The sequence below is a fragment of the Gorilla gorilla genome, chromosome 4, assembly GCF_029281585.2.
Source record: "Gorilla gorilla gorilla isolate KB3781 chromosome 4, NHGRI_mGorGor1-v2.1_pri, whole genome shotgun sequence".
NCBI lineage: Eukaryota > Metazoa > Chordata > Mammalia > Primates > Hominidae > Gorilla > Gorilla gorilla.
The window spans coordinates 22950553-22972290 of record NC_073228.2 but is presented as its reverse complement, the minus strand read 5'-3'; the positions used below and the strand labels follow the sequence as shown (position 1 = coordinate 22972290).

Genomic DNA, 21738 nt, shown 5'->3' with positions numbered 1-21738 from the left:
CTAACTCATTGCCTTATTTCAGTCATGCATTTCTTTCTTTTTCTGCACTACTGAAATTGGCATATCACTAACACCCATACTTACTACACTCTGAACTTAATCCCATCCTGTTTCCAATTTCTGTAAATTACAGCATTTTCTCATTCCCCTGGGCACCAGAGCTCAATCATTTTCCATCCATTTCTCTCCCTTAAGTTTATTTTCTAATATTTGGAAATTCATATCTATCATAGCATCTTTATTGCTTGCCTCCAAACCTTGTTCTCTCTTCCTCTTCTTAAATTGGGCTTTTATTAACTCCTTCCTGACTCTTCAATATTGTTCTAAATGTTTGTTTTCATTGTCTCCATATTCTACCATTACCAAACAATTTTGCACAATTACCCAATTAAGCTTCTTAACATTTTGTTGACATTATGTCAATTACCTATTGAAAATAAAAAATACAATCTTAATACTTCCTTAGTATTCATAAAATGCAAACTCTTTAGCTCTTTGAATATATTTCAAAAATATTTTTACTTTTTCATACACTTCATGTTGCAATTAACTCAGATTAATAGTTCTTTAGATTTCTCATGTATCCCCATATTCAGTACTACTCCCTCAGCCTGAATTTCCATTCTCCTCTCTCTCCTTCAAAATCTCCCTGAGCTTTCTATTTTGACATAATCTCCCTCCTACTAAATGCCATAGTTCACAGGATTGTCTGTTATTTACTATATGTCTAATCACCCTCAAGGGTGGACTGTCATGTCTGATTTCTTTTGATATATGTTATAATCACTTAATAATAGAGTGTTGCATAGAGGTGCTCACTAATATTTTTGGATGAATGAATGTTCTCAGTGAATGAGTGTTCCTGATGATAAGGCTGAAGCTCTGGGGGTACATGTGAACCTTATAGTGGGTTCCAGATATGATCGTGAAGCCAAGGCAGACTCTTTTATAGAGCCTCAAGACTGTAACATGGAAATTGTGCCTAAGTTTCCAGTCTTCCAACTACAACATTAACTCTAACCCAAGTTTCCAGCCTGATGTTCTGCCTTGTGGATTTCAGATTTGCCAAGCCCCACAATTACATAATGAAATTCCTTAAAATAAGTATGTTTATATATGTATATCCTACTGGTTTCATTTCCCTGGGGAATCCTGACAGCTACAGATTTTGATACCTTGGGAAAAGAGGAAATGGGTCTTTAGGATGGGACCTAAGTACTAATATCTACGTGCTTTTGAGGAACTACTTCAACCCACTGGTAAAAACAAACAAAATCTGTGTGAAATTTAAAAAAAGAACAATCCCAACCCGTATCTGTTTTAATTATATATCCACATGATTAAAAATGGTTTCTTTAATTAAAAAATGATTTCTTTGTTTAAAAGACAATGTGCATTTACTGAAATTTATTTGATCTGAGTTTCTTTTATGTTTTGCTCTCTTAAATTTATTTTTAGTTCACAGACAAAACAAATCTGAAACACTCGGATACTCACATAGTCAACAGGCTTTTTCTTTCTTTCTTTAACTTTAGGAAGCGAACTTTTGCTATTGCACAGACCTGCTGCCTCCAGAGCGCCATGCCACTGATTGTTTTCCTTGTTTCATGGAAGGAAGACAAAACTTGTTCCAGCTCAACAAGGCTTCCTATATCTTTTGCCCCATCAGTTTGTAATTGTCCCCAAATTCCAATATCTAAAACATAAGATCAATATTTTATAAAGTGCCATTTTAGTTATGCATTATTTAGCTTTTCCTATGATACATTTTCCTACAAAGGTGTCAAAGTTACCCTCTTGGGCCAAGATACAAGTAATCTAATGTATGACATTATTAGAGCAACTATTGAAGAAATGGGAAAGAAGCAGAAAGTATTGATATAATAAAAGAAAATCTTGTGTTTTCTGATTTTAAACGTCCTCTGTCTGCAGCTTTATAGGACTTTATTTATTCTAAGGAAATCAATGAAAAAAAACTCATTAAGAAATCTATTTGTTGTAAAAGATAAACCACTTAGTATTTCTGACCAAGGTAGGAGAGTTAGTTAGTATATACAGAAACCCCTCCTCTACCCTTCAAGAACATAAAAATGGGAGAAACGATATTTTTAAAATATAACCATGGTTAAAAGCAAGATAAAAGTTACCTGTTTTGAGGTGAAGCCTAGAGAAAATGACTAACTCTGGCTACTAGAAAGCTATAAAATATGTACATACATTAAAAGTTAGTATAACACTAAAAAATGTAACAAGTATATAACTTCAAAAATGAATAAGAGAGGAAAAGGAGGATTAAAGAAAAAGGCTTGATCAATCCAAAAAGACCCCCAGAAAATTGCAAAAATGAAAATAAAGAGCACAGTAAAGAGTAAACGCCATAAGATGATAGTGAACCAGTAAAAAAAATTATCTTAGCAGCAATAAGAGAGAAAAGACAGAATGCTTCCCAAGGAATAAAGATGAGACAGAGAGCAAACTTTCCAAAAGCAACAACTAAATCCCAGATACATTGGAATAACATCACTGAAATGCTACCAGAAAAGTAGCATTTCTGTGAACTCTAATTTTCTTTTCTCTATAGCATGTATATTCAGGTAATATCATACCATATATTTATTGTTTGCTGCATAAGGAACTAGTGTTATACATCGCTATATTCCACAGAGATATATTTCTTCTCTAAGTTTTCCCAAGACAAGCCTGAATCATAGCACCAACAAAAGTATATAATCTCATCATTTGGGCATATTTTCAAGATAAAATACTGCACACAAAGATAAAATCTTTCTTCCTTCCTTCCTTCCTTCCTTCCTTTCTTTCTCCCTTCCTTTCTCTTTCTTATTTTTTCTTACCTGATTCATCAATAGTTGATTTTCCTTCTAATTTCAGAAACACCTCATTCAAAGTTGTTATGGAAACACCATAATCCTCAATGCCTTGGTTAGAACATCTATCAAGATCCCTGTAAAGTTCTAAAAGTGGACACAAAAACAGATTATAAGAATATAATTTATAATGAGAACCATATTTCTCAAAAATATAAAATATTGGTGATAGGCCAAATGTACTAATCAGAAACAAAATTGTGATACAGATTATTTCTAAAATGATCCATATGGTATGTTACTTTTCATGTCTTTTTGAGATCAAAGTCTAATCTAAACATTTATTTTTTCATTCTTAGGAAACTACCTATGTGTTTTTTGAAAAACATATTTTACTTAATATATTTTTTTAAATTTATTTTTGTTATATTACAGGGAGTGTTTAATTCTCAATTTCAACTAATTAAAAAAATATTTTCCAGAGAATAGAGATTTGTGCTTTCTTGTTGAGATTAATTATTAGAGAATTATAATAACAAATATAAAGGAACTAATGTTTATAGAAATAAGTATAGACTCTGATAGTTTAAAAACATGTAAAATTTCTTTTTTTCTTTTTTTTTTTTTTTTTGAGACAGAGTCTTGCTTTGTTGTCCAGGCTGGAATGCAGTGGCTCAATTTCGGTTCACTGCAACCTGTACCTCCCGGATTCAAGTGATTCTCCTGCTTCAGCCTCCCGAGTAGCTGGGATTACAGGTGCACAACACCACGCCTGGCTAATTTTGTGTGTGTGTGTGTGTTTAGTAGAGACGGAGTTTCACCATGTTGGCCAAGCTTGTCTTGAACTCCTGACCTCAAGTGATCCGCCCGCCTCGGCCTCCCAAAGGGCTGGGATTACAGGCATGGGCCACCGCGCCCGGCCCATAAATATGTAAAGTTTTTAAAAGGACAAAATATGTATGTAACTTTGCACCTCCTCTCTCTCTGTCTCTCTCTCCCTCTCTCTTTCAACTTCTGACCATGGTGTGAAAATTCAGGAAAACTGAAAGGTGGATAAAAGATAAACTAATTCAATATTGGGATAAATTAAAGACTTCAATCTTAATTATGTGTTGGACAAAGAAAAATAGAGATGTAGTCAAAATTTCTAATGAGTCCTTAAACCTACCTAAGGGTTAATTGTTTTTCAGTCTTTCTCCAAATTTCTCATCCACTTTGGAATGCATTTAATAAGCAATCAGCTAAAACTTTGCTGTGTGATCTTCACAAAGATTTCTGTTTTTATAAGGATACATATCTCAAAGATATTGTGTATGCACTGTGAACCATTATTTCACTTATTCTAAGAGATATATTTCATCATCTTTTAATATATCTGAAATAATAATGGATCGTAAATGATAGTAGATCATATTTTAAATTGTAGCATTATTTCTTTGTGTTTCTTTCTTAGTGGTACATCCTGTAGTTGAGGGCTTCTTACACCTGATGAAATACCATAGGTTCTGCATGTCAGGTATTGTTCCAGTGCTTTATTTATATTTAATATTTCAATACATTTGAAGGTATTTAATCATTTAATCCTCATAACAACCCTAGAGTACTATTTTAATTTTCTTTTCACAAGTGAGGAAACTGAGATACAGAATAGTACTATAACCTGTTAAGGATTATAGAGCTAATAATGGCATAGCTGGTGTTTGAATCTAGACTGGCTCTAGCATTGAGTTTCGATCCTGCACTTTATTGTCTGGTTCTGTGTTTCTTTATGGACCAAGGTTATGTCATGCTTATTGATTCAAGCATGCAGCAATGGCCCCGGTATAATTTCTTAAACTTGATATGGCAAACACATTTTTACAGAGTAAACTTAAGAAGCATTCTACCTCAAAACGCTTAGGAAGTGAAACAGTGCATTGGGAGATACCATAGAAAAAAGTAATAACACCAGTAGTTCTCCAAGCTTCTGTGTTTGCAGCAAAGTCGTGAATTGAAGTGTTTGGCAGAATGCACGCCAATCCAAGTTATGTTCAATAACTTGGATTATATCAGTATGTGCTGGTGTTTCTAAAACAACCTATTTATTGTGTACAATTCTTTCAGCTTTTCTTCGATAGTCTGCCACTGTATTTACATACCTGTTCCTGCCCTGACCACACTCTCTCATTCATTATTGAAACAAATTTTCCAAATAATTCTAATTTTATCTTGCTGCTAGCCTACACCTCTTAATTGCACTTAATTGACTTGAAGCATATTTAACATCTACATGCCTTGGTTTACTCATAAGTAGCATGTGGATAATACTAAGGGGTAATATTATAAGTGACCTTGGAGTTGGGAATATTAAATGAGTAAACGCATTGTGCTATTCATCTAGCAAGCATTAAAACTAGCCATCATTCTTATCACCACTGTTATTGTTAATAACACCATTCCCAAATCATTCTGTCATCTTTACATTTTGTTACCTGGAAATTTGTTTGTCCTTTCCAAAGGCAAAATATATACAAGTTTTTCTTCACTTTGTGCTGTCAATTTGGCATCAGAGATGTGCTGCTTAACCAGTGATGTTATACTCTCTGGATCACACCTTTCATTCAGATGCAAACTAACATTTAAAAAGAATAAAAGTTATTTTTATCCAACTGTGTCTATAAAACAATTTCCTAATTATGTAGTATGTGCTTGTCACTTTATTAATATTTATGAGACAAAAAAGTGTATAGTTTACTGGACAAAGTAAGATGTAAAACTACTAATAAAGTCCAAACCATTAAATCTATGCAACATGGCAGAAGAATTAGTATAAGGGATGATTAGAGTGGGAAGAGGTAACTCAAGGACTCTTATTTGGAGAAATGAGATATTAAGCCAGATCTTGCCTGGGGTGAGGTAAAGGGAAATGTTTAATTTGTCAGCATCTACTCAAAAACCCAACCTCCCAACCTTGAACTTTCCCTTTGTAGTAATGTATGAGTTCTGCCGAACTCAGACTTGAGCATGAGAAAACAAAAAATGGAGGTGATGTGATACAGTCATTAAGAATGTGGCCCCATGTCATGCTAATGCAGATTCTGCTAAAGCTAATTTTATCATTTTGGGGTCCAAAATTTATTCAAGTGAAATCTGGCCTGTCTTTATTAAGAATATATAAAATTACTCATGAAATTATTTGATTTTTGAAACTCCACTGTTAATCACATATATTGAAAGGTGCTGAGGTGACAGAGTGGTGAGAAGATCACAATTGACTGATGATACAAACCTAAAAAATCGGTTTGAAAAAAAGGCTATTCTGTACTTACAAGGCATAGTACTTACAAGTGTTATCAAGAATACCAAATAGGAAGAATGCAGTACCTTCTCTAAAGAAGCTTCCAACATCATAAAAATAATATAAAGCAGCATATGACAGAAGATGTGAGGGAGAAGGAAGGTGAGTTAACTCAGTTGAGCACTTTGCAGCTTGTCAAGTATTCATTCACTCAATATTTCTTAGCTTTAACTGCAAAGTAGGTATTATTACTGCTATTACATAAATGAAGTTACTGAGAATCAAAGAAGTCAATTAAGTTGCCTAAGGCAACAGTTCAAAATAGTGCTTTCAGCGTTCCAGGAAAGAGGATACTCATTAAGGAGAAAATACTTTCAGAAATGGTTAAGACTTGGACATGGTTAAATGGGTTGAAGAAGAACATGTTTGACAGACATCCTCTCTCAAGCAGAAACAAGACAACTGAACTATGAAACATAGCTAGAGAATAGTGAGTATTCAATAGAGGGTATTGATTCTACTAGATTGTAACAAGTAGTAATGATAGATTGGTAGATTTGTAACAAGTAGTAATGATAGATTGGTAGATTTGCTCAGATTAGCCACTTTGAGTAAAACATGAGAGGATCCATTTATCCATCAGGATGAAGTGATTTGAATCATTTTTTAAAAAATATCTACATTGCAATGCAAAATATAGGAAGCCATTCATATCACACCTGTAATTTTGAAACAAAGACTATCATTTACAAGTCGTGGAGATTGGCAGATTGTTAAAACTATCTGAAGTGGTATTTTCACTTGTCAAAGGGGAATAACAATAGTATCTTCTTAAAGTTATTTAGAGGATTGAATACAATAATATGAATATTCTATATGTAAATATCTTAGCAAGTACCTAAAACATAGCCAATACTTAAAAAGTAGTAGACATTACTCAGTAATGATAATAATTATTATCAGTAAGAGAAAAAAAAACCACAAAAGGATGGTGGAAAGAAATGAAGTCAGGGAGAATACAGGGTATTGAAATTGTCAAGATGAACAAAAATAAACATCTAAAATATGAGAAGAGAAAGGGTCGGAATATCAACAAATTACTCTTAGCAAGCAACACATTGTGAAAATATTTTTCAAAAATTTTATTTAAGCCTAGATTAATCATCCTTGCATGCTCAATGTCTATAATCTCATATATCCTGCATTCTAGCTAAAAAAGCAATTATGCCTTAGTTCTACCATAGCTCCCTTGAAATGAACTTAGTGGTTATAGGGCCTACTTTTACACACTAATGCTGATACCACCTGCCCCCAGCATTTTCAGCATCTGTCAACACGTCTCCAACATTCAGGGCTGTACCTTAAATGGTAGCCTATGCCCCATTTCTTCTTAAGGAACAGAGAAGAGCCTGCACACTTCAGCTTCCCACTGGATATGAACACCTTCCTGTCTAGTTAGAAATAATCAAAAGATAAGTTACATGAAGGACTTATTTCTTTACTATTCACAAAACACAAATCTATTAACAATGTATTGTAGCAGCATGACACACTAAAATAGATATATTCTAATTCTGGCCATATGTAAACCACTTTTTTTTGTCATCCAACAGCTCGAATGATAAATTATGTCAACTTCTTCTCTAGCGTATTGAGAAAAATTATACATCTAAAGGATCTGTTTCAGTTACACTGACATCAAGACTGCCTAAAACAAATTATATCTTAGAAAGTGTGATATGTATTTTACAACCAGAAAGCTGCTCTGCAATGGGCTCAGAATATTTCCATGGGGCCAAGTACTCTGGGATGCAGACCCACAAATGAGTAAGAGCAAAATTCTCCTGTCTTGGGCCATGGCAGTTCCAGGGAGACACAGCTGTGGAGCATACCTGTTCATATTCCACACTGTCTCTAACCTCTCATGAAGATACATAAGAGAAACAAAAAATTACCTGCCAGAATGTCAGCCTCATCTATAAACTGGGTGCTGAAGAGAATTACTCTGTCTGATTTCCCCTCTTTCAGGAGATTCCATATTCGGTGCCTTGAAAGAGGATCCAATCCAGCAGTCGGTTCATCCAATAGCAAAACCTGGACAGGAGGAAAGTCCTAAAGTAATTCCACCCTTTCGGATAAGATCCTTTTAAAAAGCACTGTACTTTTAAAAGTATTTGGGAGAAACTTGTTAGTACTTAATATTTCATCCTAAAAGTTCTCTTACATTTATCATTTGAAAATTGTTTGACCTAATAAAATAATTTTATAGTCTTCAATCTGATTTCACCAGTAATTTTTGTTTGACTTACTTGAGGATCTCCTAAAATGGCAATCCCAAAAGTTAGTTTCCTATTTTGTCCACCACTTAAGTTTTGAGCAAGGATGTCTTGAATATTTTCCATTTCTAAGTCCCGTACAACTCGTTGTACCTAATCAAATAAAGAATATTTAGTCCAAAACCCAGAAAGTTTATTTTAAAAACAGTATCATTTTTCTGTTCTTTACAAAGGGCCTTTTTGCCTGAAATTTAAATGAGTAATTATGTATAACTTAGCACAATATTTTCTAGATAAACCGTCTCTTTTTTATGGCTGTGTGACATCTAATATGCTCACATACCTCTTTCTCCACTTCATGTGGCAAAATCCCTTTTATTTTAGCAAACAGCCTCAGGTTTTCTTTCACAGTGAGAAATCCAAATTGCACATTGGATTGTGGACAAAATCCAGTGAACTTGCTGATATTTTCTTTATCAGCCATTCTTGAAAGTGTGTGATTATAGACAGTGACTGAACCTGAAAGCAGAAGGCAGAGAGTGACCATCAGGAAAATGTGTCATGCTTCATTGAAGATCTTTTAAAATGGAAAACACTGTATGTCAATTATTAGATTCATTTCAACATTGTTTACTTGTAAGGAATATGCAATGAACTGATTAAAAATGTAATGTTCACAATAACATCTGATCTAGCTGGAATGCTACTTAGTAACTGAATAATCATAAAACTATTTATGACATATTTAAAACATGAACAACATTTTTCTAAATAGGTATAATACAATTCAATAAAAGAATAAGAAAAACTTCTAAAATTTTTCTCTTAATGTCTGGGTATAATGGGTAATGAAACTATTGAAGTTAATTAATAAAACCAATTACATAATTTTTTTTTTGAGATGGAGTCTCGCTCTGTCGCCAGGCTGGAGTGCTGTGGCACGATCTAGGCTCACTGCAACCTCCGCCTCCCGGGTTCAAGTGATTCTCCTGCCTCAGTCTCCTGAGTAGCTGGGCCTACAGGCGCCCGCCACCATGCCTGGCTAATTTTTATATTTTTAGTAGAGACGGGGTTTCACCATGTTGGCCAGGATGGTCTCCATCTCTTGACCTCATGATCCACCTGCCTCGGCTTCCCAAAGTGCTGGGATTACAGGCGTGAGCCATCGTGCCCAGCCCCAGTTAAATAATGAAATGCATATTAATGTGTTTGTCCAGGTACTTGTCCTTGGATAACTGTCTTCTTACCTGATGTTGGAACTGACAGCCCACTAAGTATGTTTAACAGGGTAGTTTTTCCAGCTCCACTGTGACCAAGGAGGGCAGTGATCTGGCCTTCATATATGTCAAACACCACACCTGGCATGATTTAAAAAAAAAATTACACTCAGAGCCTACATATTAACTTTACAGTCTCTGAAACTGTTGTAATTTTTTGCAGCATGAATAGATTGAGCTAGCAATATTCAAAATAAAATTCATCTTAAAATTCTTTCTTTTAAAACTGTATTTAAACATTTTATAGTGATAGTATTGTCAATATGTTATTATGCAATTAATTTTTTTAATAAAAGCAGTTTTGTCAATAAAGAGAGGCTAACAATAATAAAGACAGTTTTAGAGCTGGAGAATAAGATGAGCTGAAACAAAGAATTTCATAATACTATCATATATCTTTCAAACCCACACGATTTTTAATGATACATTTTAATGATACTTTTAAAAATTGTTTTATGGGTTTTTTTTTACATTGAAGGAAACACAGTGTGTTCAAATAAAGGAGAGACGTATCTGGAATATCTGTGCTTAATCCCTACCAAGAAATTACAACAGTAAGGCAGCCACTAAATCAAGCAGCCCCATTAAATAAAATATTATTTTATTACCTTTCAAAGCTTCTACTTTCTCACACTTCCCTGCATATTCTTTTTTAAGATTTTTGATTCTGAAAAAAAGAGGGAAATGTTTTCAGAGAACTGTAAAAATGTGCAGATGATTGATAAGTCAAGTCTTTGAGGCTTAATCAAAGCCTCAAAGAAAATCTGGGATTTTTTTCTTGTAAAGCCTCAAAGAAAATCTGGGGATTATTTTCTTTCACACAGGCACTGGCAGAAGCACCCAGGGCACCTAATTAGAAGCAGAATCCCTGATCTTTCCAAAATGAACAGGCTAAAATACGGAGGGCACAGCTAGCACACGGAAATATATTGTTAGAAGAATTGTGGCAAATGACTGGATATGAGGAAAGCTGAAGATAAAATCAATGGTGAGGAGATACTATGGTGGAAAAAAGAAGAGAAAAAACACACCATAATAGAAATAGTAGGGCTTTGGAATCTAATCATTAAATGATTCACAACTGGTGAAGTCCCAGTTGTGCTACACACCAGCTCTGTTACAAATGCTGTGTACTCAAGACTCATTGAGTTCAGCTATTCAGCAGTGATATGGGGATGACATTAATTATCACACAGAGTTGGAATGTAGAGTAAATAAGATAATATAAGCAGAACACAAAATACTTGGAACCTAGTAAACTTCCAAAGAAGATGAGAGAGGAGGAAAAAGACCAGGAAAATGATCTAAAACAAAGAAAGATTTTTAAAAGAGGGCAAAGAAAAATATTTTATCAGGAAAAATAACTAATGGGTACTAGACTTAATACCTAGGTGATAAAATAATCTGTAGAACAAACCCCCATGACACAACTTTACCTATGTAATGAACCTCCACATGTACCCTTGAACTTAAAATAGAAGTTAAAAAGAAGAAAAAAGATTTTAAGTGAGTTCAAGGACTACTTACTATAAGCCAGATCCAGAGCATTTTGTCTACATTTTTACTTACATTATCACAACAAACCAGCAGGTAGGTTGTATTCGCCTGCTTGGGCTGCTATAACAAAATACCATAGACTGGGTGGCTTAAAGAACAGACATTTATTTCTTATAGTTCTGAAGGATGGGAACTCCAAGATCAAGGTGTCAATAGATTTGGCTTCTGATGAGGGCTCTCTTCCTGGCTTGCAAACAGCTGCCTTCTTGCTGTGTCATTACATGGCAGAGAGAGGGAAAAAGTGCAAGCTCTCTTGTGCCTCTTCTTATAAATACACTAGTTCCAGAAGGAAGGCCCCACCCTCATGATCTCATCTAACCCTAATTACTTCCTAAGACTTTATCTTCAAATACCATCATTTTAAGGGTTAGGGTTTCAACGTATAAATTTTGAGGGGATATAATTCAATTTATCGAATAGGTACAATCCAGTTAAATACAGAAGTAACTGAAGAGACTGGGCATTCAGATGCAATGACTTTCAAGTTGAGCACATATAGATTCAAATACTGTTTCTCTTTTTAAACTTCGTAGCCTTGGGCAAGTTGCTTGGTTTTTCCTAGTCATTTTTTCCCTATCTTTTCTTTTTAAGACAATAATAGATATCAGCTAGCTTTATTCCTTCATTTCATCTAAGCAATAGAAATGATAAATTTTTTCCATATGTTTTGATAGCATTTAACTTTCATGTTTAGATTGTAGATTATTAGATTAGAATCTACTCTGTGGTTGGTATAATAATACCTTTTAATTGACATTTCACTTTTCTGCCTTCTATATTGAGAGGCGATTATGAGTCCAGCTGGCTTGACCTCTGGGATAGAATGGTGCAGCCTTCAGAACTCTGTGCACTGGTCTGTTGGGTGCTGCACCAGCCACAGTAATGACGCAGGACTGGCAGTCTTGAGTAGCCATGCCACAGATAAAATCTCCTACACTTTCCTAACAGTCAGCTATGTGAGACCCTGCTTCCAATCTCCACCCGTTGCTGGGGATAATTTCTCTAGACCATAAGACTAGTCTTATTACCCTCAATTCGCAAATCTTCAATACCCTCCTCCTTGCCCACTGGATAAATTAAAACCCCTTATTTCATCATTCAAGGCTTCCTATGATCTCTCTGATAGGACCTAATTCTGTTATAGGCACTGGAAAGAACATAAAACTTAGAGTTCCAGCTTAGAAAGATGTCATGATTCTTGAAAACATTGCTATGTTTACATGCTCATAAGGAATGAGCAAATGCTGCTCTTTGTTGTATGTTCATATTGGACCTATTTTCAGAGACTGTATCATAAATGGCCTGAGTTAAAATATTACTGAAAGAGATATATCAGAAAGGTATTACTGAGGAGTGAGATGAATACAACATTGAATGATGAACAAAATTTGAGAAAAGATCTGGGGTATTAGAGATTTCTAGCTGTTTGGAAATCAAAGCAACCAGAATTGAATAAAGCATGTCCATCATCTAAGAGGGAAGACAGGCATGAAACTAACAGTCCTGACTTCTGATGTTTCCTTCCCATCTCTCTGGAGTGTCCTCTTCCCATGCCTGCATCGCTTGCCTCTTTCTCCTCATCTAATTATAAGCCAGGAAGGGAAGATGAGAGGGACAAATTGAATTAATAAAAAAGGGGGTTGAGAATAATAGCAAGGGAGACGATGGCAGTGTTTGTCACAAAGAGAACAACCCAGGGGAGAAAAACACAAAGAGGAGAAATAAGAAAGATAATGTGGAAAATGGAAATTCAAAAATTATTTACTTGTGGACGGTTGTTACTATACCATGAAATATTAGTAAATGTAAGTGCTGAGAATGTGAGAAAATAGCGTGCTATGAAGGATGAGTATAGCCTTTGATGAGTGCAGCAGGCTGGCTGTAGGTGGGTATAGAGGGCACAGAAGGCGATCTTTGCTCCTAGTGTGTCACCTGACAGATCCCCAGTCTCTGCCTGTTCTCCATTGGTGCCTCCAAGTAATTTATTGGTTACCTGATGGCTTCTTTCCCACAGAATTCTGGAGACACTGGTTCAAAACAGTCATTAGGTGTAGGATCAGAATCTGTTTCATTCTCAAGGACCACATGATTAGCCCTTCCGTGTTGAAACCAAAAACAGGGTTTCAGGAAAAACAAGGGAGAACATCGATGTCCATATTCAGCTATGTGAGCAGGAGGCAATTGAATACTGGGTCAGTCATCGCTTCAAGGATTCCATCAGCATATCAGTGCAGCCCCTTTGACATTAAACCTGAACCCACATTATCATATTAAGGTCTGTATTAATTACTGTTTTAATGTGCTTTTGACACACACAGAACAGTGAGGAGAAAATAACAGAGATGGCTAATATGACGTTTTAAACATGAGAAGCATGTAGCATTGTTAACTAACTAAAAAGCTCCTCAAAATGCAGAGAGATGTCTCAGGAGGAATTTAAATCTAATTAAGAACAATTTTCTATCTAGCTGTACTTATGTGTCCTTTTTATTTTTTATTTTTTAAGATGGAGTCTCACTCTGTCACCCAGGCTGCAGTCCAGTAGCATGATCCCGGCTCACTACAACCTCTGCTTCCCGGGTTCAAGCAATTCTCCTGCTTGTGATTTCCTCCATTTGGATTAGATAAGGTCAATACACCAAGAATAATAGTAAATGTCATAACAATAATGATACATTCTGAAATTTCTTACTTGGGAAGTTTTAAAATAATCAGCGAGTCATTATTCTGTATCAGTACTCCCAGAAACGTGATGAATAAACTATTCAGAAGGTCCCTTCCTTCCCTTCATTTCCCAATTTCCCTTTCTGCCTCTTCCTTAGCACTTACCTAGTATATATGAGGAATTGACAGAAAGACCCCAGAGATGCACAGATGAAGATTTTATTTCTCTATAGAAAAGATTGTACATAAGGGCGGCATGGTAGCTCATGCCTGTAATTCCAGCAGTTTGGGAGTCCGAAGGGGCAGATCACCTGAGGTCAGGAGTTCAAGACAGCCTGGTCAACATGGTGAAACCTCGTCTCCACTGAAAACACAAAAATTAGCCAGGCATGGTGGGGCATGTCTGTAGTCCCAGCTACTCAGCAGGCTGAGGCACGAGAATCACTTGAACCCGGGAGGCGGAGGTTGCAGTGAGCAGAGATCGCGCCACTGCACTCCAACATGGGTGACAGAGCGAGACTTCTCAAAAAAAAAAAAAAAAAAAAGGGAAAGAAAGAAAGAAAGGAAAGATTGTACATCGACTATGCAATTATAATATTTTTACTAATAACCCACTATTGTATATCAAGTGAGTTAAATGGGAAAGCACTTAGAGATTTCTAAGATCAAGTACCAAGCACCAGCATTCTTCATCTAGTTCTGACATAAACACTAATAGTATCATCATCCATAATCTCTCACAAGTGTCTCTTTTTAAAAAGAAACACTCTGGAGTGTTATAGCAGAGCCAAGTCTTAGAAAGTGATTCTATAAACAAACTATAGAATATCATTAGGCTTGTTGTAGAAATTTTGAAAAACTACTTGCTAATTTTTATTTAGTACATTGTAGAGTTATTTTAAAGACATGCAATTATTGAAATTGTGTTAAATTATAGCCATGTTAGTACTTACTGGGCAAAATTTTGTCAAAATATAATGTCAATACCAAATACAGAAGGGTGTCAAAAACCAACATGAAAAGAGTAGCTATTATGAGGTATGGATTTTGTGAAGAATCCAAGTGGGCATTAGAATTCACATCATAGTCCAAATGTATAAGCTGAAAAAGAAAGATACAGTGAATTTTAAAAGAATTAATATGGCATTAAGAATTATTATTGTTTTATTTCTGCTACAACTGGGTTTGCAAAGATAAATAAGATATAATCTTGTCTCTACAGAGCTCTGTCTACTATTATAGAAGACAATTTTAATAGCAATGAAGTGATGTCAATTTGGAAATGAATGGAAGTTAGTACTAGTACTGAGTACTAAGAAACCCACAGGCAGCCCCAGGTACATTTTCTAGGAGGAAGTACAAAGTCAAGAAAGGTGATATTTGAGCTGGACCTAATATAGTTTACAAAACTCTGTATGTCAGTACAAGAAGTGTTTTTAAATTTTTTGTTTATTTGTTTGTTTTTTGAGACAGGGTCTCACTCTGTTACCCAGGCTGGAGTACAGTGGTGCTATTTCAGCTCACAGCAGGCTCAGCCTCCTGGACCTAGGTGATTCTCCCACATCAGCCTCCAGAGTAGCTAGGACTACAGATGCACTCCACCATGACTGGCTAATTTTTTTTTATTTGTGGAGATGGGGTTTCACCATGTTGCCCAGGGTGGTCTTGAACTTCTGCCACAGGCGATCCACCCATCTTAGCCTCCCAAAGTGCTATGATTTACAGGTGTGAGTCACAGCATCAGTCTTTAAAAATTCTTTTTGACGGCTGCACATTTTCCATTGTATGGATGGACCGTAATTTATTTAACCAGTAATCTACCAATGGACATTTACATTGTTTTCAATCTTATTACAAACAGTGTTGCAATAGGACTTTTTTGGGCTTAGAATGAGAAAAAAGGAGGGCATTCTCAACAAGGAAGTCCATTTCAGAGTGAAAACATGAAACAGTAAAATACTTCAGTAGTTGGGCAGAAGACAGAAGAATAATGTCTTAACTGGACTGCGGTAGGATACAATGAGTTTATATCTAGCAGAACCTTTCATTTAGCATATTATAGTTATGATATCATAACTAAAATTAACTTTTCTGAGACAAGGTTCAGTTTCATGTAGAAATGAGCAATTAAAAAATACAGATATATTTATTCCAAATTCCTGGTTTTTAAATGCTTGTGATAACATTAAGGGTCATGTTTCCTGAGCACTGAATGAGACAAATGTTCTCTGGGACAACCAATTAGAAGTAGAAGCTGAAACATCTCAATAATAAGGGTATGATCCTATATTTAGTGACTTATGGGGAAACTAATTACACTGAGAGAGAAAAATTAAAGTCACTCCTGTCTCATACATGTTTATTTTTACAAAAGTTATAGAATGGAATGCTTAGAGCATGTTGTGTGAATTATTAAGAGGGAATCTGTGTAGAACGGTTTGTAAAAAGTGAAAGCGTTACCTTAACTCTTACCTGGGCCATCCCAACAGTGAAGGCAAAGGGGCTAAGAAGACACAAAGTCCATTCCAAAAATGCAGGAAGATGTGTATACAATGCTGGGAATCCCAGGATCCCCCAAAAGGCAATAAGGAGAAACACAACCAAGCCCGTAAGGAAAGGTTTCTTTATCAACACACTCATCAGGAAAGCTAAAGTTATCTGAGAAAAGAGAAAGACTTCAGCTGGTATATAATTCTGTGAGAACCATCAGTAGCACAAAAAAGGAATTTTATATTATAAAAGTATATTTTATATTTTTCCACCCCTAGACACTGTTTCATGCAAATACTACAAAGAGAACAAAAGAGGTGAGACCGGAATTAGTGATAAATGATTGGCAGTAGAGAGAGAGAAAGAGAATAAAAGACTTAGATGAAATTCACCAACTCACCAAAGACAGGCCATAGAGGAGAAAGAGGGTGAAGACCATCACAAAACCAGTCAGGACGACAATTTGTGCAGATTTTACAATAAGAGCCATTAAAGTGGCCATGATAAGGATGAAGCCAGCATACATCAAACCCCAGGAAAGCCTAGCAGAGAAACAAAGCCGTCAGTTAGAATGTTGTTACTTCGTCACTTCCTTGATTCATTTATTCAGCAAATGATTTGTGAAGCTCACCATTTATCAAGGGTAAAGGAAAAGAAAATGCAATAGCTAACTTATCTCCTACCCTCAAGATCACATAATAAAGAGAAGGCAGGCAATAAACAAGTAGAGAGGAAAATTGATAACTAAATTGCAAAATAAGTAAAGCTGGATGATACAATGGATGTCACTGGGAGAGGTTTCCAGAGAGAGCTTTTCTGGGAAGACATCTATGCTGATTTCTCAGCTCTGGACAAGTTTTTCAGTAAGGTTATTGTATAAACAATATGGACAAAAAAGTAGATAATGGAGCAGGGTTCAGCAAACTTTTTTTCTAAATAGCCACATTGTGAATATTTTCAACTTTGCAGGCTGTACAGTTTCTGTTGCCATTGTAGCACAAACACAGTCATAAACAATATGTTAGTGATGTGTGGCTGTGTTTCGATAAAATGTATTTATGGACAACAAAATTTGAATTTCATATACATTTTCACATGCCACAAAATATTATTGTTCATTGAATTTTTTCCCAAGCGTTTATAAATGTAAAAGATATCTAGCCAAACTAAGCTTCATAAGTGAAGGAGAAATAAAATTCTTTACAGACAAGCAAATGCTGAGGGATTTTGTCACCACCAGGCCTGCCTTTCAAGAGCTCCTAAAGGAAGCACTAAAGTAGAAAGAAAAAACCAATACCAGCTACTGCAAAAACAAGCCAAAATACAAAGACCAACGACACTATGAAGAAACTGCATCAACTAATGTGCAAAATAACCAGCCAGCATCATGATGACAGGATCAAATTCACACATAACAATATTAACCTTAAATGTAAATGGGCTAAATGCCCCAATTAAAAGACACAGATGCCAGTATCCAATTTGCTGAATTGGATGAAGACTCAAGACCCATTTGTGTGCTGTATTCAAGAGACCCATCTCAGGTGCAAAGACACACATAGGCTCAAAATAAAGGAATGGAGGAATATTTACCAAATAAATGGAAAGCAAAAAAAAAAAAAAAAAAAAAAAGCAGAGGTTGCAATCCTAGTCTCTGATAAAACAGATTTTAAACCAACAAAGATTAAAAAAAGACAAAGAAGGCCATTACATAATGGTAAAGGGATCAATGCAACAAGAAGAGATAAGTATCCTAAATATATAGGCACCCAATACAGGAGCACCCAGATTCATAAAGCAAGTTCTTAGAGACCTACAAAGACACTTAGACTCTGACACAATAATAATGGGAGATTTTAACACCCCACTGTCAATATTAGACAGATCAATGTGACAGAAAATTAACAAGGATATTTAGGACTTGAACTTAGCTATGGACCAAGCAGACCTAATAGACATCTACAGAACTCTCCACCCAAAATCAACAGAATATACCTTCTTCTCAGCACCACATAGCACTTATTCTAAAATCGACTACATAATCGGAAGTAAAACACTCCTCAGAAAATGCAAAAGAACGGAAATCATAACAGTTTCTCAGACCACAGTGCAATCAAATAAGAACTCAGGATTAAGAAATTCACTCAAAACTGCACAACTACATGGAAACTGAACGACCTGCTCCTGAATGACTACTGGGTAAATAACAAAATTAAGGCAGAAATAAATAAGTTTTTTGAAATCAGTGAGAACAAAGACACAACATACCAGAATCTCTGGGACACAGCTAAAGCAGTGTTGAGAGGAAAATTAATAGCACTAAATGCCCACAGGAGAAAACGGGAAAGGTCTAAAATTGATACCCTAACATCACAATTAAAAGAACTGGAGAAGCAAGAGCAAACAAATTCAAAAGCTATCAGGAGACACAAAATAACTAAGATCAGAGCAGAACTGAAGGAGATAGAGACATGAAAAACCCTTCAAAAAAATCAATGAATCCAGGAGGTGTTTTTTTTAAAAGATTAACAAAATAGATAGACTTCTAGTCAGACTAATAAAGAAGAAAAGAGAGAAGAATCAAATAGATACAACAAAAAATGATAAAGGGGATATCACCACTGATCCCACAGAAATACAAACTACCATCGGAGAATACAATAAACACCTCTACGCAAATAAACTAGAAAATCTAGAAGAAATGGATAAATTCCTGGACACCTACAACCTCCCAAGACTAAACCAGGAAGAAGTTGAATCCCTGAATTGACCAATAACAAGTTCTGAATTGAGGCCATAATTAATAGCCTACCAACCAAAAAAAGCTCAGGACCAAACAGATTCACAGCTGAATTCTACCAGAAGTACACAGGGGAGCTGGTACCATTCATTCTGAAACTATTCCAAACAATAGAAAAAGAGGGACTCCTCCCTAACTCATTTTATGAGGCCAGCATCATCCTGATACCAAAACCTGGCAGAGACACAATAAAAAAAGAAAATTTCAGGCCAATATTCCTGATGAACATCGATGCAAAAATCCTCAATAAAATACTGGCAAACGGAATCCAGCAGCACATCAAAAAGTTTATCCACCATGATCAACTTGGCTTCATCCCCGGGATGCAAGGCAGGTTCAACATATGCAAATCAATAAATGTAATCCATCATATAAACAGAACCAGTCACAAAAACCACATGATTATCTCAAGAGATGCAGAAAATGCCTTCAATAAAGTTCAACACCCCTTCATGCTAAAAACAGTCAATAAACTAGGTATTTATGCAACATATCTCAAAATAATAACAGCTATTTATGACAAACCCATAGCCAATATCATACTGAATGGGCAAAAGCGGAAACATTCTCTTTGAAAACCAGCACAAGACAAGGACGCCCTCTCTCACCACTCCTATTCAACATAGTATTGGAAGTTCTGGCCAGCACAATCAGGCAAGAGAAAGAAATAAAGGGTATTCAAATAGGAGGAAAGGAAGTCAAATTGTCTCTGTTTGCAGATGACATGATTGTATATTTAGAAATCTCCATCGTCTTAGCCCAAAAACTCCTTAAGTTGATAAGCAACTTCAGCAGTCTCAGGATACAAAATCAATGTGCAACAATCACAAACATTCCTATACACCAATAATAGACAGACTGCCAAATCATTAGTGAACTCCCATTCACAATTGCTACAAAGAGAATAAAATACCTAGGAATACAACTTACAAGGGATACTAAGGACCTCTTCAAGGAGAACTACAAATAGCTGCTCAAGGAAATAAAAGAGGACACAAACAAATGGAAAAACATTCCATGCTCATGGATAGGAAGAATCAATATTGTGAAAATGGCCATACTGTCCAAAGTAATTTATAGATTCAATGCTATTCCCATCAAGCTACCATTGACTTTCTTCATAGAATTAGAAAAAACTACTTTAAATTTCATATGGAACCAAAAAAGAGCCCACATAGCCAAAACAATCCTAGGCAAAAAGAACAAAGCTGGAGGCATCACACTATTTGACTTCAAACTCTACTGAAAGGCCACAGTAACTAAAACAGCATGGTACTGGTACCAAAACAGATATATAGACAAATGGAGAGCCCTCAGAAATAACACTGCACATCTACAGCCATCTGATCTTTGACAAACATGACAATAACAATAAATAGGGAAAGGATTCCCTATTTAATAAATGATGTTGGGAAAACTGGCTAGCCATATGCAGAAAACTGAAACTGGACCCCTTCCTTACACCTTATACAAAAATTAACTCAAGATGGATTAAAGACTTGAACATAAGATCTAAAACCTTAAAAACCCTAGAAGAAAACCTAGGCAATACCATTAGGATATAGCCATAGGCAAAGACTTCATGACTAAAACACTGAAAGCAATAGCAACAAAAGCAAAAATTGACAAATGGGATCTAATCAAACTAAAGAGCTTCTGCAGAGCAAAGGAAACTATCATCAGAGTGAACAGGCAACCTACAGAATGGGAGAAAGTTTTTGCAGTCTATCCATCTGACAAAGGTCTACTATCCAGAATCTACAAGGAACTTAAACAAATTTACAATAAAAAAACTAACAACCCATCAAAAAGTGGGCAAAGGATATGAACAGACACTTCTCAAAAAGAAGACACTTATGCAGCCAACAAACATATGAAAAAAAGCTCATCATCACTAGTCATTAGAGAAATACAAATCAAAACCACAATGAGATACCATCTCACACCAGTTAGAACGGTGATCATTAAAAAGTCAGGAAACAACAGATGCTGGAGAGGATGTGGAGAAATAGGAATGCTTTTATATTGTTGATGGGAGTGTAAATTAATTCAACCATTGTGGAAGACAGTGTGGCAATTCCCCAAGGATCTAGAACTAGAAATACCATTTGACCCAGCAATCCCATTACTGGGTATATACGCTAAGGATCATAAATCATTCTACTATAAAGACACATGTACACGTACATTTATTGCAGCACTATTCACAATGGCAAAGACTTGGAACCAACCCAATGCCCATAAATGCTAGACTGGATTTAAAAAATGTGGCACATATACACCATGGAATATATGCAGCCATAAAAAAGAACGAGTTCATGTCGTTTGCAGAGACATGCATGAAGCTGGAAAACATCATTCTCAGTAAACTATCACAGGAACAGAACACCAAACACCGCATGTTCTCACTCAAAAGTGAGAGTTGAACAATGAGAACATATGGGCACAGGGAGGGGAACATCACACACTGGGACCTTTCAGGGAGTAGGGAGCAAGGGGAGAGATAGCATTAGGAGAAATACCTAATGCATGTGGGGCTTAAAACTTAGATGAAAGGTTGATGGTTGCAGCA

The 21738-nt window shown here is 35.7% G+C and overlaps 1 protein-coding gene across 13 annotated transcripts in view; it reads right to left on the bottom strand.

The window, feature by feature from the left end:
• ABCA9 (ATP binding cassette subfamily A member 9) overlaps window positions 1-21738 on the bottom strand; it is a 103573-nt gene that overhangs the window by 44169 nt on the left and 37666 nt on the right. For all 13 annotated transcript variants that reach the window (XR_010133733.1, XM_063706134.1, XM_063706141.1 and 10 more), the window contains 13 exons: window positions 16767-16908; window positions 16349-16534; window positions 14830-14977; window positions 13206-13374; window positions 10264-10322; window positions 9626-9736; window positions 8722-8897; window positions 8412-8531; window positions 8058-8196; window positions 7463-7553; window positions 5297-5436; window positions 2853-2972; window positions 1498-1696 (listed from right to left, as the gene is read on the bottom strand). Coding sequence is in view for 12 of the 13 variants with exons in the window: in XM_063706134.1 (XP_063562204.1) it covers window positions 1498-1696; window positions 2853-2972; window positions 5297-5436; window positions 7463-7553; window positions 8058-8196; window positions 8412-8531; window positions 8722-8897; window positions 9626-9736; window positions 10264-10322; window positions 13206-13374; window positions 14830-14977; window positions 16349-16534; window positions 16767-16908 (1800 nt within the window). In the remaining variant the exon portion in view is untranslated. The remainder of the gene's footprint in view (window positions 1-1497; window positions 1697-2852; window positions 2973-5296; window positions 5437-7462; window positions 7554-8057; window positions 8197-8411; window positions 8532-8721; window positions 8898-9625; window positions 9737-10263; window positions 10323-13205; window positions 13375-14829; window positions 14978-16348; window positions 16535-16766; window positions 16909-21738) is intronic.